This window comes from Chamaea fasciata, unplaced genomic scaffold (assembly GCF_029207755.1).
Source record: "Chamaea fasciata isolate MVZ Bird 193981 ecotype frontalis unplaced genomic scaffold, bChaFas1.0.hap1 SCAF_4, whole genome shotgun sequence".
In the NCBI taxonomy this organism is placed as follows: domain Eukaryota; kingdom Metazoa; phylum Chordata; class Aves; order Passeriformes; family Sylviidae; genus Chamaea; species Chamaea fasciata.
Window position 1 is genome coordinate 19841454 of NW_027094089.1, and position 13718 is coordinate 19855171.

Here is a 13718-nt window from a genome sequence, read left to right on the forward strand (position 1 = left end):
GCGGGCGGAGCACGGCCCTGCTGCGCGGGCGCGGACTCATGCCCAGCCCCGGGGCGTCGGGCCGGGCCGCTCGGTTACGGAGTAACGCTGCCCGTGGGAGCGGAATGCCCGTGGTGCGGTGTCCGGCTGGAGCGCAGCCCCGGGGCACCGTGCGGGGCCGCGCAGTGCCCCCCGGCGGCGCGCCGTGTCCCGGCGCATGCGCGGCGGGGGGGCGGGAAGCGGGCGGTGTCGCCGCTCAGCTCCCTTCAGCGTCGCGGGGCCGCCGCGTTGCTCCTGCCCGCGCAAAGGTACGGGGACGGGGGACGGAGAAGGCACGGTGTCCTGGTAACCGGGGAGGGGGGTCTGCGGAGTTGGATCCTGCAGACCGGCAGCGCCCTGGCTCTCGGGGGGCTGCCGGAAACGGATGTCCCGGGGACCCTGCCCCGCACCCCGCCCGGTAAATGGCGGGGAGGCAGGGAGGAAACAGCTTCCCGGTTACCGGGGCTTCCCTACTCCAGCCGGGACTTGGCTGCAGTGACTCGGGGGCTTCCGGGGTTCACTCAGGCTTTGGGGCGTGCCCAGATCGCCCCCGGGGCCGACGCCACCCGAGCACCGACGCCCACCGGAGACTCCGGGGCAGCACGGGCTGGCGTGGCCACGTTTTCCGTGGCCACGTTATGCCCTGCCCTGCCCTGCCCTGCCGCACCAGGCCGGGGCCTGGAGTCCGTTCTGGCCAAGCCCGGGCCAGCATCTCCACCTCGGGGGTCCCTGGGAGCCGAGCTGGACAAGCCTGGCCGTGGCCAACCATCTGTGGACCGTGGGGCGACTTTTGGGGCAGGCCGGGCGCAGCTTTTCCCCCAGCCCACCCTGCCGGGACGTGGGGAAAAGCTAATGGCAAGCGTGTCTGTGTCGTGTTGCGTGGTTTTGGGTGGGGACACGAGGGCACAACGCTTCCCATAACCACACCGAAGCCGGGGAGGTCGCCGCGACAGTTCCCACCAGGACAGCCAGCCATTGGCCCCGGCTTTCCGTGCAGGGTGGGACTGGCCCCAGTCGGGGAAGGCCTGAGTCCCGACCATGTGTCAGCCGAAGCAGCTAACCAAACAGGGGGAAACGCCTGCCCCATCTTCTGCTTGTTCCCTGCCGGATCCTGCCCCAGCCCCTGCTAACTCCCCATCCCTTTGAATCTGCCGGCAGGATGTCTACATGCTTCTACCGTGGCTTCATTGCTGGCTGTTAGACCCATATTTGGTAGCGATAATTGTTTACTCCCTTTTCTCTCCCCGGTCCTCGCTGCTGAGAAGGGGAGGGCACATATTTTTGGGGTCTTTAGTTTTGCCAAAACCTGTGAGTTTCCCTGTAAAGGGTCCAGATCACCTGCCTCTCCCCAGGTCGTGGGATGAAACCCCACAAGTGCTAAGTGAATCTGTGATGGTGCATGGGGAGCACCGGCCAAGCACTCACTTTGCTTGCTGAATGGCAGCGGCAGGAATTGGTGCTTCCCGAAGTGATGCGTCCCATTAGATTTAGGGAAGGGGGAGTGGGAAGACTGAGGAAAGGACAAGAGGGTCCTGTGGGGTGCTCTTCTTTTCAGAACTGAGCTTTGCTGTCTGCTGATAAAATGACCCCAAAATGCAGCCACACTTTCTTCTTTCTTTCACCTTTCTGCCTGTCCAGCAGCGCAATGCTGGGCAAGTTGTGGGAAGTGTGGGTGCCTGGATCAGGGCACCCAGTGTTTTCCAGAGGTCATGACAGCATCCACTGCACCTCAACCCCTGCCTTTGGAGTCCTGTGCTAGAGGGCCAGCTTGATAAGGATGCAGGAGAGGCTGGGGCTGGAGTCCCACTGGCCCCCATGTGTGCCTTTGTCATGGGCAGTCTAGAGGTGCCATGATTTGTGCTCCATGCCTTTGGAGGTCAGGAGATGCCCAGCAGGAGCAGACAGGATGTGAGTTGTGTGCAAAGTGTGAACTGTTAATGGCCAGAGCTGCTTCAGCTCAGTGTGTGTGAGCAGGCGGGCAGGCAGGCTGTGGCTGTGATCCTCCAGCCCAGCTGCCTGGTCCCTGCCCATTTCCCGTGCAGAGCAGGCCTGCCCTCCCTGCAGGAGTGAGAGGATGCTCCTGTCCTAGCCATGGATAACAGCGGAGTGGTCACAGGGGTGCTGTGTCTGACCTTGACAGCCACTTACGGTCCCCTGAAGCAAGCTTGTCCTTAGCTAGAAGAAAGTTCCTCTTTCCCATCTGATGTGGGCATGCAGCTGGGAAAGAGGAACTGGGCTGAACGGTCTCAGTAGCATATGACACTAAACCAGCTGGGGCTGCTGGCTCAGCCTTCCCATTGGTGCAGGGCTGAGCCCTGTCTACCTCAGTGCCTGCTGTGGCTGTGTATACTGCTCCTGTACTGGAGAACACAGGAGAACTCAGCCAGAGCCAAGTTGGCTTCTTACCAGTTTAATTTTTGACCCTGTTGACGGTGCTGGAGTGCAGATGCTGACGTGCCAGCCAAGCCAGTGCTGCAGGTATTGCGTTTTGGTGGCTTGGTATCTTCTGGCTGTGCCAGTGGCTATAGCGACTAGGCTGTGCCTGTGGAAAACCCCAGTCCTGGGATGGTTTGCAGCTGATAAAGCTTCCTGCAGCCAGCTCCCAGTCCAGGGATGGTCTGCAGTGGGGCCTTTCCCAGGTAAAATTTGGTATTGCCATAAAAAAAAGGAGAAAACCAAACCCCATTACCAAACCTCTTTCGGAGTATCCCTTAAGAGAGAGCATAATAAAAATGGCAGAACTGTTGCATCTGAAGATTTGCAGCTTGTTCTGGAAAATCGTCACAAGTGTTCCAGCTGTCTGCAGTTAAATTTTGGTTGATTTTTTTGTCTTTTAAGACACAATCTTCCCCTGTAACCATTTTGCAGCAGTAAACTCATCTGACAAAAATATAGCAATTTCATCACGTGGCTGAAAACTTGCTGTCAGTGGTCCCCAGCAATGACACGGTGGTTCCTTGGGCCACACAGTGCTGTCTGCCTGCAGCCCTGCCTGCACTGCCCCTGCCCTCAGGCAGATCCTGGAGCCTCCACCACCGCCTTGGTTTTGCTCACCTTGCGTGTGGTGAGATGGAGGAAGCTGCAGCAGCTCCTGGGGTAAGTGGTGGGACCCCGTCAAGGTTAGCTCCCCCCCTTCATCATCTTGGGATCGGCTCAGTAGCATGCCCATGGTTCAAAAAGGGTTGCACACAGCTTGCTGTAAGATGCAGAAGTGTGTTAATCCAGCTGCTCTGGTGCCTTGTCTGACTTTGCATCCTGACAGCGTGATTGAGAATAGGTTTGACTGAGAATGGGTTTGCTTTCTCTGGAGGTGATCCAGCAAAAATTTGGTGTGTGTTCATTGAGACTTGGTTTGTTTGGGTTTTTTGTTTGTTTGTTTGTTTGTTTTTTCTTTCTAGGGGGACAGCTTGAGTTTCACTGTCCTTTTCCTTTTTTTTTTTCTGGTTTGCACTGCCAGGCTCCCACGCTGTCTCTTTTGTTACATCTAGTCCAGCTTTTCTCTTTCCACATGGTTCCTAGAGGGGAGAGGTCTGTAGGGGCTGAGCCTTTCGTTAGTGCCCTCAAACCAGGCAGCAGATTAGCAAACCTTGTGTGATTAGTTGCCATGTTTTGCTGACAAACCTCACCCCGGTTTGAGGAGGTGTCCTTTTGCAGCAGTGAATGTTTCTGCTCTAGACACTGCTGTCAGCAAAGCTCAGCTGTAGCGCCTGGACTTTTTCCATAAAATATGGAAATTGAAGTGAACCATCTCCCTTTTCTCTGAGGTCTTCCTTGATGTTATCAGCATCTTCCCTGCTGAACTCTGTCATTTTTTTTAAATGTTTGGGAGTGGGAAGGCTTGAGTAGTCATCTTCTTGTGGGGTCTTGGGAAGCACCATGACATCTGTAAAGGGTGTGCTAAGAGTTGTCTCTGGTGCAGTGCCTGGTTCTGGGTGGCTTTGTGAGGGCAAGTAGAGGATGCAGAAATAGTGGTAGATGTCCTGGCTCCTCTCAGTTCCTCTCTACTGTCCAATGTCTTCCACTCCTTCCTCTATGGTCTCTGACCTTGTCTTGTCAGTGGCATGTTCTCCTTTTCCTGCAGAGGGATGGAAAGCAGCTTTATGCTCAACTTGAGAATATTTTTAGATGTACAGAAGTTGGCCTGGTGACCGCAGCTCGCCCTGCTTATAAAATACTTGGAAAACCCTTTCCGTGACAGGGTGTTCCTCGTTTGCTCAGCTACACAGCTTTGCTAATGCTTCTGGATAGATGGCAATGGCACAGGCGGGAGCCTCTGCCACATCCTTCCCTCTCTCCGATGGGCTCCCTCACTTCGGAGCTGAAGTGCGTTTCATTCCTCAGCAGCGGAGACAGTGGGGGCCACGGGCCTCCGCAGAAACATTGCAGAACGGCTCAGGAATGCAGAGCTGGAGTCGCTCCATGTGCTGGCGGAGGCGGCACACTCCTTGGTCCCTGCCTCCCACCCCGCACCACCAGCGTGGCTTTATGGCTCCACAGGAGCAGGGCCCCTGCCCTCTGACTTTTTCCTGGTCAAAACTGGATACAGATCCTGCCCCTAGGCTGCTCAGGTCTGTGTTTGGAAGCAGCCTGCACTGGTATACCCCTTCCCAGGGGAACCAGAGCTGGCAGCGCCGGGAAGGGATGCACAGGCTTGCCAAGTGCTGCTGCACTGCGAGGAAGGCTGCCAGCACGTTTTGCCCAAGAACCTTCCCAGGCCAGGCTGAGGATGCAAGATCAACTTTCCATAACAGCCATAATAGGAAGTCTGGTAGGAGCAAATCAATCTAAAAGAGAATAAGCAGATGTGCATCCCACCAGTGCTCTTGCATCCTCCCACCACCAGAGTTTAAGGACATGTCATCCTGGGTCAGCAGAATCGGGGACTCCCTCTGTGTGACCAGGCTCTCAGGGAGGGGAAGAGGCATGTCAGTGCTGGAGAGCATTGGGTTGGGGCCAGACAGGGACAGGGAGTGCTGAGAAGGGCATGGGCAGGAGCAAAGGACTTGGTAGGGACCCTGAGGTGTTCGGCAACCTGGGAAAACATGGAAGCTGTTTCACAGTGGGTAGACTCGAAGGGAAGAGCTGTTATAAACTGCATTAGGCAAGTGGGGCACTTAGATGCGACCTCTTGTTACTTCCATTACTTCTTTCAGCTTTTACTCTGCAATACAGATACTGCAGTTCTGCTTTGGTGTTATTAAAACTGATGTTTTGGAGCCCTGTTGAGGGGCACTTGCTCTGAAGCTGCTCTATGCAATCCTTTAAGCCTGAACTCTGGAACTACCTGAAAGGAGGTTGTAGTGAGATGGTGGCCAGTCTCTTCTTCCAAGCCTGCAATGAGAGGACAAGAGGAAATAACCTTAAGTTGAGACAGGGAACGTTCAAATTAGATATCAGAAAAAAAATTCATTGTTAAGGTGGTGAGGCACTGGAGTAGGTTTCCCAGGGAGGTGGTGGAGTCACCGTGCCTGGAGGTGTTTAAGAGGCATCTGTATCAGGTGCTGGGTGATAGGATCTAGTGATTTAGGGGTTACTGTGGTAGTGCTATGTGGGTGGTTGGACTGGGTGATCTTCCAACCCTGATGATTCTGTGATTCTATTCTGTGAAGCTGATCCTTCAAGCTGGACCCCGCTTGAGTCCTTTTTCAAATGGCATGGTGTGGTTCTTGTATGCTCATGCCGTGAGACCTGCCACAGGTGGTCCCTTCCCCTTGCCCTCCTGTGCATTGTCCTGTTCCCTGGGTTGGTGTGGTATCTGCTGCTCATCTCATGAGCACTCCTTGGGTGTGAATGGTGCTTTTCCCAGGTTGTTGTATTTAATGTGTGAATTCAATGCTTAGTGCCCTTATCTTGCCTCCCCAAACAGCTTCAGGCTTTTCCATCCTTCTGTGTTCCGTCTGCCAGCTCAGCACGGTCTGCTGGCAACATGAGGGGTCCTGATAGCTGGGGCAGAGCCCTGAGTGCCCATTTAAAACTTGTTTTTTCCCCTTGTGGCTTCTGTGTCATGGCAGGTTTAATTATAACCCCTTCCACCATGCTCTTACAACTTATCTAGTGTGCTCCCTCATGCTCACTTCCTCTCCCTGGCAGTACCTCTGTTGAGTACCAGCTGTTGTGACTCCCACAGACAAGTAAAATTTTCTTCAGGACCTTAGGAAAATGTGCTGGGGGTCCCAGTGCTGGTCTCAGATCCCAGGCTCTGGAAAGTGGGAGCTCTCACAGGCTTGCTGGCACAGGCTGCCGCCCTAGCTTGCCACTAGAAGCTGAGTCCTGGCTTTCAGGTGCTGCTGAAGGAGGAGAGAGCAAGCACACTGCTGGGGTCAGCAGTCAAAGCTCACCCATCTGCCTCCTCCAGCAGGTGACGCAGGAGAGGGGACAGCCCAGCTGCCACCATGGTTGCCCTCTCGCTGAAGATCAGCATCGGCAATGTGGTGAAGACGATGCAGTTTGAGCCCTCCACCATGGTGTACGACGCCTGCCGGATCATCCGTGAGCGGGTGCCTGAGGCACAGATAGGACAGTGTAAGTCTATGGTGGAATAGCTGCCGTGCCAGGGCTGCCTTGGCTTAGTTCCTAGCATTTCACTTGTCTCCTTTTTTTTTTCTGTCTGTGCCTCTCTGGCACTATCCCAGAGAAGTGGTGGGGGGTGGGGACCAGGGTCCAAGTCCTCTTGCCCAGTTGACGTGAGGGTCTGAGCTTCTCAGACTGCATCCTCAACACCCCAGAAGAACATTTATGTGTTTAGAATTTAGGAAACCACATTTGGAAATGAAATAACTCTTTAAGCAATTTAATTGTTTCTTCTCTCCTGTCCCACTTGAATTCATCACCACTAGCTAGGGCTACGTGGATTTAAACAGTTGCAGGGGTCATAGAAAACATTAATAAACCATTTGAGTTAATTTTTTCCTTTCTTGGGATATATATAATCTCCAGTGGGTCTGTCTTCCACTGGCAGCCCTCTGCCAGACCCTTGCTGGCACTCCATTACCTTTCTAGGCTGTCTCAACTCTAGTATTTTTTTGCTGCCGCTAGGCTCACAATTTAGCCTATGGCTCATGAGCTCATGATGTGACTCACACCCACGCGGATGTGGCCTCTCCCTATTATGGATGGGGGGTTGGAGGTCTGGGATGCTGTCTCAGGGGCTCTCTTGAGTCCCTGCAGCCCCTGAAAACGGCTGTGCCACAGAGGAGAGACAGCAAAGTGGAGGTCAAGAGTCGTGGGAAGAGGAGGGGGAGTGCAGCGACATCTGGGAGCAGCACATTGCTTGAGGTTGAAAGGAAATGCCTTCTCGCGCCATGCCCGGCTGGTCAGAAGTCCAGCAGACCATGGCTTTCAACTTCAGCAAGGGACTGGATGTCTTTGGATATGCAGGGCTATAGTGGTGTTGGAAGGAGCATTGCATTTCTTGCTCCTGGGTGTGAGCCAGCCAGTTTATAAAAAAAAGCAGCAAGGGGAAGGACTTAAAGGGAACTTCTTATTCCCGCGTTCCTTTTCAGTTGCTCATAGCCTTTCTTTTCCTCTGTGTTCCTGGCAGATTTGCTTCTCTTTGCTATCCTTACACATGGGTACTTGGGCTCCTTTTTTGAGCTGCCTTGGGTTTTTTTTGTCACATTTGGGTTGAGGGAGCTTCGGTGTAAGTTTCCAGCTCTGCTCTTGCTCTATCTCAGGAAGTGCCTCTCCCTGCCCAACCCATGGATCTGGGGCAAGCTGCTCAGTTTCCAGTGCTTTGGATTTATCCTCTTGGAATTTGCTTTGAAAACAGATTGGGTTTTTGTGGGGTTTTTTTAACTTCAAAGATAAAGTGGCAAGCTTTCATGATTTTTCTGCTCCCTGTTTAGTAGGATCTTAACAGCAGTGCTAGCCAGGCAAGCGCAGGGCTGCTCAGGAATTTGTCCCTCCCCAAAGAGAGCTGCCAACAAGATGACGAGTTATAAACATAGCCAACTAAGACAGCCTGCGGCGCAGGATTGTTGCAGAGGTGGAGAAGGACCTTTCCAGGGCAAAGCCAGGCGTGGTTCTGGCCTCTTGCTACACGAAAACAGGCCTGTCCGTGTGGGTCTGAGCTGGGGAACCACTGCCCAGGCTACACCAGGGGCCCTTTCCCAGGTGCCCCACCCTGAGGGAGCAGGGCTTGGTGAATGATACTTACTCACCACCTCTGAGGCCTTGTAAGCCTTGAGCCCATTCTCCTTCAGCCTCTTCTTCTGCAAAAAGAGGAGTCCCAGCTCCTCTAGTTCCTCACACCAAGGTTCAATCATTCAAGTTGTTTCTGTATCTTTTCAAACTACTGTGTCCTAAGGAGATGCAGATCCTACCACCAGAGAGTACTCAAAGTGTGGATTGCCTAGATTTTATAACCAGTTTCCAGCACCCTTCCTGGTTATCCCCAGCATTTTACTACCTTATTTTCACTATTACTACACATTGCACTGAAGATTTCAGAGAGCTGTCAGCCACAACTGCAAGCTCTTCTTTCTGTTATGTCTGTCAGTTCCAAGTTCAACGATGCGTAGGCATACTGCAGATGATTTTTTCCGTAGATAACTCTGGTAAAACCTCAGAGCTTGCATGCCAGCTTTGTTGCCCACTCATTAAGTTTAGGCTCCAGCGTTCACAGGGCTGCTATGTGTCACGCACTCGGCTGCACCAGTGCATATCCCTGAGCACAGAGTGGCATCGTGGGGGCCCTGTGCTGCTCAGGACTGCCCTGTCAGAGACTTTGCCTGTTTTTCAGCCAATGATTTTGGGCTCTTCCTCTCGGATGAAGACCCGAAGAAAGGGATCTGGCTGGAGGCTGGGAAGGCTCTGGACTACTACATGCTTCGTAACGGGGTAAGTGTCCATCCCACATCCTTCCAGCTGCATCCTTTGCTCTGTGGTTGGATGTCTTGCTCCCAGTGTGGAGGTGGTGTGGGTGCCTGCCATGCTGCTTTGCATTGTGCTCTGCAGCACGCCCTGTGACCTCCACAATTGTGCACCGGACAGGGGGGAGCTGTTGGCTTGATGGTGGGATGTGGGTGCCCTGTGCTGGTGCCACTGCTGGTAGCTGTGCTCTGCTGTGCCTGCAGGATACCATGGAGTACAAGAAGAAGCAGCGGCCCCTGAAGATACGCATGCTGGATGGGACAGTGAAAACGGTGATGGTGGATGACTCCAAAACTGTCACGGACATGCTCATGACAATATGTGCCCGGATTGGTGAGGAGAGGACAGCAACGGGGGGGAGGAAGGGAGGTGGGGAGAGTACGACAGAATCTGACAGGCTTCTGGGGGAGCAGCAGCAGCTCTATGGCAGATGGCCTGGCAGCAGGGGTGTCTGAGGGGTGTGTGACACTGGGAAGAGGACACTGCTCTGCACCTCTGCGTTGCTTCATGCTCTGTGTTTGGCAGAACAGTCCTGCTGAGTTTGGTTCTCTGCTCTCCTGCAGGCATCACCAACTATGATGAGTACTCACTTGTACGGGAGATCATGGAAGAGAAGAAGGAAGAAGTTACTGGCACCCTCAAGAAGGACAAGACCTTGCTGCGAGATGAGAAGAAGATGGAGAAGCTCAAGCAGAAGTTGCACACAGATGATGAGTGTAGGTACCTGGATGTACTGGGAATGGAGTCAGCCTCTGCTGATGGCCTTGGGGAGGGGAGCAGGGGCCCCTGTGAGGGGAGGAGGGTGTGCAGAGGAACATGTGGATGAGGGAACATGTGCCCACACTCTGTAGACTATCTCCTGCCTGGGCACCCAGGGCAGAAGGCTGAGGGCTGGGTTGCATCAGGCAGACATCCATTTCTCACTCAGCATAAGCAGCCCTGGGGCCAGGGCCAGGTGTGCTTTGGTGCCTGTCCCTGCTCACACCCTGGCATTGTCTGCAGTGAACTGGCTGGATCATGGCCGGACGCTGCGTGAACAAGGCATCGATGACAATGAAACACTGCTGCTGCGGCGCAAGTTCTTCTACTCTGATCAGAACGTGGACTCGAGAGATCCTGTGCAGCTCAACCTGCTCTACGTGCAGGTACAGCTTCCCAGAGCACCTGGTTCCACTGGCTCCTGCCAGCCCCTGACAAGGCTGGTGGCTGAAGCTGTTGTCAGGGGCCATGATGGGGGTGGTACTTTGGGATACCCTGTTACATTCTGGGTAAGAGCCACCACTAGCAATTCCAGCCCTATCCTGGTAGGAACCATCCTGAAATCCTGCTGCGGTTCCTCTCCCAGGCTTGATACCTGTGGGGAACAGCCTGGTCCTACATACTCCTGTTTCTCAGAGCCACTTCTTTTAAGTCTGTAAAACATGTCGTGCTTGATTTGGAGGAGAGCTGTGACAGGGCTGCGTGGCTGCCCAGCCCACAGTGATGTCTTCTTTTCCCACACAGGCTCGTGACGACATCCTGAACGGTTCCCACCCTGTTTCCTTTGACAAAGCCTGTGAGTTTGCTGGCCACCAGTGCCAGATCCAGTTTGGACCATACAACGAGCAGAAGCACAAGCCGGGCTTTCTGGAGTGAGTGTCCTGGGGAGCCCCATGGCTTGTCTTGAGGCAGCTGGAGCAGCTTTGCAGCACCCAGTGCCGCATGGCCTTGTGGGTCTCTGTGGGGATTTGGGTGCCTCTGGTGCAACCCCTCTGCTCCTCACAGCACCATGTGCAAATGTAGGGATCCACACCAGCTGTGAGGGGTGCCAGCCCCCCATCCTGCTCCCTCTGGCAGCCCTATAGGGACATGCAGTCAGCTGCTGTGGGGGTGGCCCCAGCACACTTTCTGGCGTGCCTTGATGCTGCACAAAGGGCTGCATTCTCAGCACCTTTACTCCACTCTTAGCTAAGGCAACTCCAAGGACAGCTTTCATAGCTGCAGCAATCTCTCCCCCATTCTTACTGCTTCCAAAAACTTCCAGCTTGTGCCCTGGCAGGGCCTTGTCTGAGGCTTTGGGTTGGACTTGTTCATAGTCAAGGACAGACACTGGATTTGGGCTCTGCTGCTAACAGCTCACTTGGATGTCTCTTGGCAGGCTCAAGGATTTCCTGCCCAAGGAGTACATCAAACAGAAAGGAGAACGCAAGATCTTTCTGGTAAGTGCAGTGGGAAGGCTGGGATCTGGACCTTTTGTTCCTCCTCACTAAAGGTTGAGGTGCTCCAGTCTGAGGAGGCAGCACACAGCAGTGTGGTGGGTGAGAAACAGGAGCAGGAGCTATAGGTGGGCAGAAAAGGCAGCTTCTGAGGTGTCAGAGTTCAGAGCTGGGGCAGAGGATGCTGATGGGGTGGGAAAGGCTGTGCAGTGTTGTCATGACAGGACTGTGGAGCTGGTAAATTATTCTGTCTTTGCTGTTGCAGGCCCACAAGAACTGTGGGGACATGAGTGAGATCGAAGCCAAAGTTCGCTATGTGAAACTTGCCCGTTCCCTCAAGACCTATGGGGTCTCCTTCTTCTTGGTCAAGGTAGAGCAGCTGCTCCCCTGGTCCCACTTCAGACACACCAAAGTTCTGCTTCTTCAGCATCCATCTGTTGTGTCTCCAGCTGCTTCTGCTCAGCCTGTGTTGCTCCAGTTTTTTTCTGCATCTCCTCTGTTGCATTTCACTGTGCACTGCCTTCCTACTCCTTGGTTCATGCTTTTCCTCATTGTCAAGCTACACGTGATAATTGTCACCACTAGAAAGTGTGGCCTTGTGGGTGTTTTGGTAGCTATGGCAGACCTCAGATATCTCTGCTTTGATGGATCCATCCTGGGGATAGCCCACAGCCCTTCTGTTGTGGCCCACAGGAGAAGATGAAGGGGAAGAACAAGCTGGTGCCGCGGCTGCTGGGGATTACCAAGGAGAGCGTGATGCGTGTGGACGAGAAGACCAAGGAAGTGATTCAAGAGTGGAGCCTGACCAACATCAAGCGTTGGGCAGCCTCGCCCAAGAGCTTCACCCTGGTAGGGACCAGCACTGATGCCCCATGCCTCCTCCCCACTCCTGCCCCTGTGGGGGTGCTACTCTCGCTCCAGCCCCTCTCTTGGCTGTTGCTCCATAGTGGCACAGCCTTACCCTCCTCTGGTGCCTCTCCCAGCGCTTGCTTTGGAGGCTGGCGCTTGGGTGCTTAGTGCATACCACAGGGGCTCAGGATGGCCGCCGGTGCCCTGCTCTGGTGCTACCCTGTGCCCTGCTGTTGCAGGATTTTGGAGATTACCAGGATGGTTACTACTCAGTGCAGACGACGGAAGGGGAACAGATCGCCCAGCTGATTGCTGGCTACATTGATATCATCCTCAAAAAGGTGAGGCTGTGCTGAGAAGGGCACTGATAGCCCCTCTTCAGAGAGGTGTATAGAATGTGCTGTCCAGCTGCCTCCAAACACTTATTGGCAGATAGCACTGCTGGGAAAGCTGGAGGCAGGGCAGGGGGTCCCTGTGACCCTGGTGTGGTGTCTGGGCGGCAGGAGGAAGGGAGGGCTTGGGGGTATCATTTTCTCTTTCCCTTTGCAGAAAAAGAGCAAAGACCACTTTGGACTGGAGGGTGATGAGGAGTCCACTATGCTGGAAGACTCCGTGTCTCCAAAGAAGTAAGTCTACCAGGAGCAAGGCAGCTGCCAAAAAGAAGTTGAATGAAGAGTGTGTTTCAGTGAGGCTTGCAGCACAGCAAGGAGGAAGAGCTGCTACTCCCACAGAGCCTGGTGCCAGTGCTGTAGCATCCCTTCACCTGGTGTTTCTACCCTTTTCAGGTCAACAGTTGTGCAGCAGCAGTTTAACCGTGTAGGCAAGGCAGAGCTGGGCTCAGTGGCCCTGCCAGCCATCATGCGGACAGGGGCTGGAGGGCCGGAAAACTTCCAGGTGGGCACGATGCCACAGCCTCAGCTGCAAATCACCAGTGGCCAGATGCACCGAGGGCATATGCCTCCCCTGGTAAGCTCTCCTTGTGTTCACCATGGGACACAAACTGAGAGGTGATTGTCAGACTTGTGTAGACCAATCTCTTTGGGTCCATGACCACGCATTGTCTTGCTGTGAAGAGGAGGGGCTCTGTGCCACTGGCCTTGTGTGCTTGCTGGCCTGGCTGAGCTGGCATCCTCCTGCACCTTCTCTGCAAACTTGAGCTACAGCCTAGCGTTTTCATCTGGCCAGTGACTGCAGCTTCTCATTCAGTCTGTGACTGGACAGCCCCACTAGGTCTGTGGTTTGCAGTAGAACCCAATGCCATGTTTTGGTGCCCCCATTTCCTGTGTAGTTGGAGCACAAAAATGCGGGGAGCACTTGAAAAAGGCCATGAGGAGGTTGATTTCTTTTGCCATGCAGCCTGGTGAGGGGGCTTGCTGTGAAAGCCTTGTGAGATCTCACAGCATCTTCTCCCCACTCCCCAAGTGCTGCTTAACTGTGAGACTTTATTGTAACCATGGTGGGATGAGGCATTTTCCAGTGGGAGGTGCACAGGGGAGACTCCCTTTTTGCTAGCAGACTTACCTAGAGCGGTGCCATCAACAGCGTGTTGCAGGGGAGCATTTGAGCCAAATATGTAATCCTAGATTCCAAGCTTTTGGCATATCTCACTCAGTCTCTCTGTGTTACAGACCTCAGCCCAGCAAGCTCTGACTGGCACTATCAACTCCAGCATGCAGGCTGTGCATGCAGCCCAGGCCACGCTGGATGACTTTGAGACCTTGCCTCCGCTTGGGCAGGATGCTGTGAGTGCTGGGTGAAGGTGGAGTGCTGGGGGTGGACCTTGCT

General features: G+C 54.2%; 1 protein-coding gene across 3 annotated transcripts in view; it reads left to right on the forward strand.

Moving 5' to 3' along the window:
- The first annotated feature begins 214 nt into the window (after window positions 1-214).
- Window positions 215-13718, forward strand: part of TLN1 (talin 1) — a 35098-nt gene continuing 21594 nt past the window's right edge. For 2 of the 3 annotated variants that reach the window (XM_066181009.1, XM_066181011.1), the window contains exons 1-14: window positions 215-287; window positions 6374-6540; window positions 8759-8856; window positions 9093-9222; window positions 9453-9605; window positions 9892-10034; window positions 10393-10520; window positions 11027-11087; window positions 11350-11454; window positions 11778-11933; window positions 12173-12274; window positions 12483-12559; window positions 12719-12899; window positions 13562-13675. In XM_066181009.1, coding sequence (XP_066037106.1) covers window positions 6411-6540; window positions 8759-8856; window positions 9093-9222; window positions 9453-9605; window positions 9892-10034; window positions 10393-10520; window positions 11027-11087; window positions 11350-11454; window positions 11778-11933; window positions 12173-12274; window positions 12483-12559; window positions 12719-12899; window positions 13562-13675 — 1578 coding nt within the window. In that variant the 5' untranslated portion in view covers window positions 215-287; window positions 6374-6410. The remainder of the gene's footprint in view (window positions 288-6373; window positions 6541-8758; window positions 8857-9092; window positions 9223-9452; window positions 9606-9891; window positions 10035-10392; window positions 10521-11026; window positions 11088-11349; window positions 11455-11777; window positions 11934-12172; window positions 12275-12482; window positions 12560-12718; window positions 12900-13561; window positions 13676-13718) is intronic. The other variant, XM_066181010.1, reaches the window with a different exon arrangement.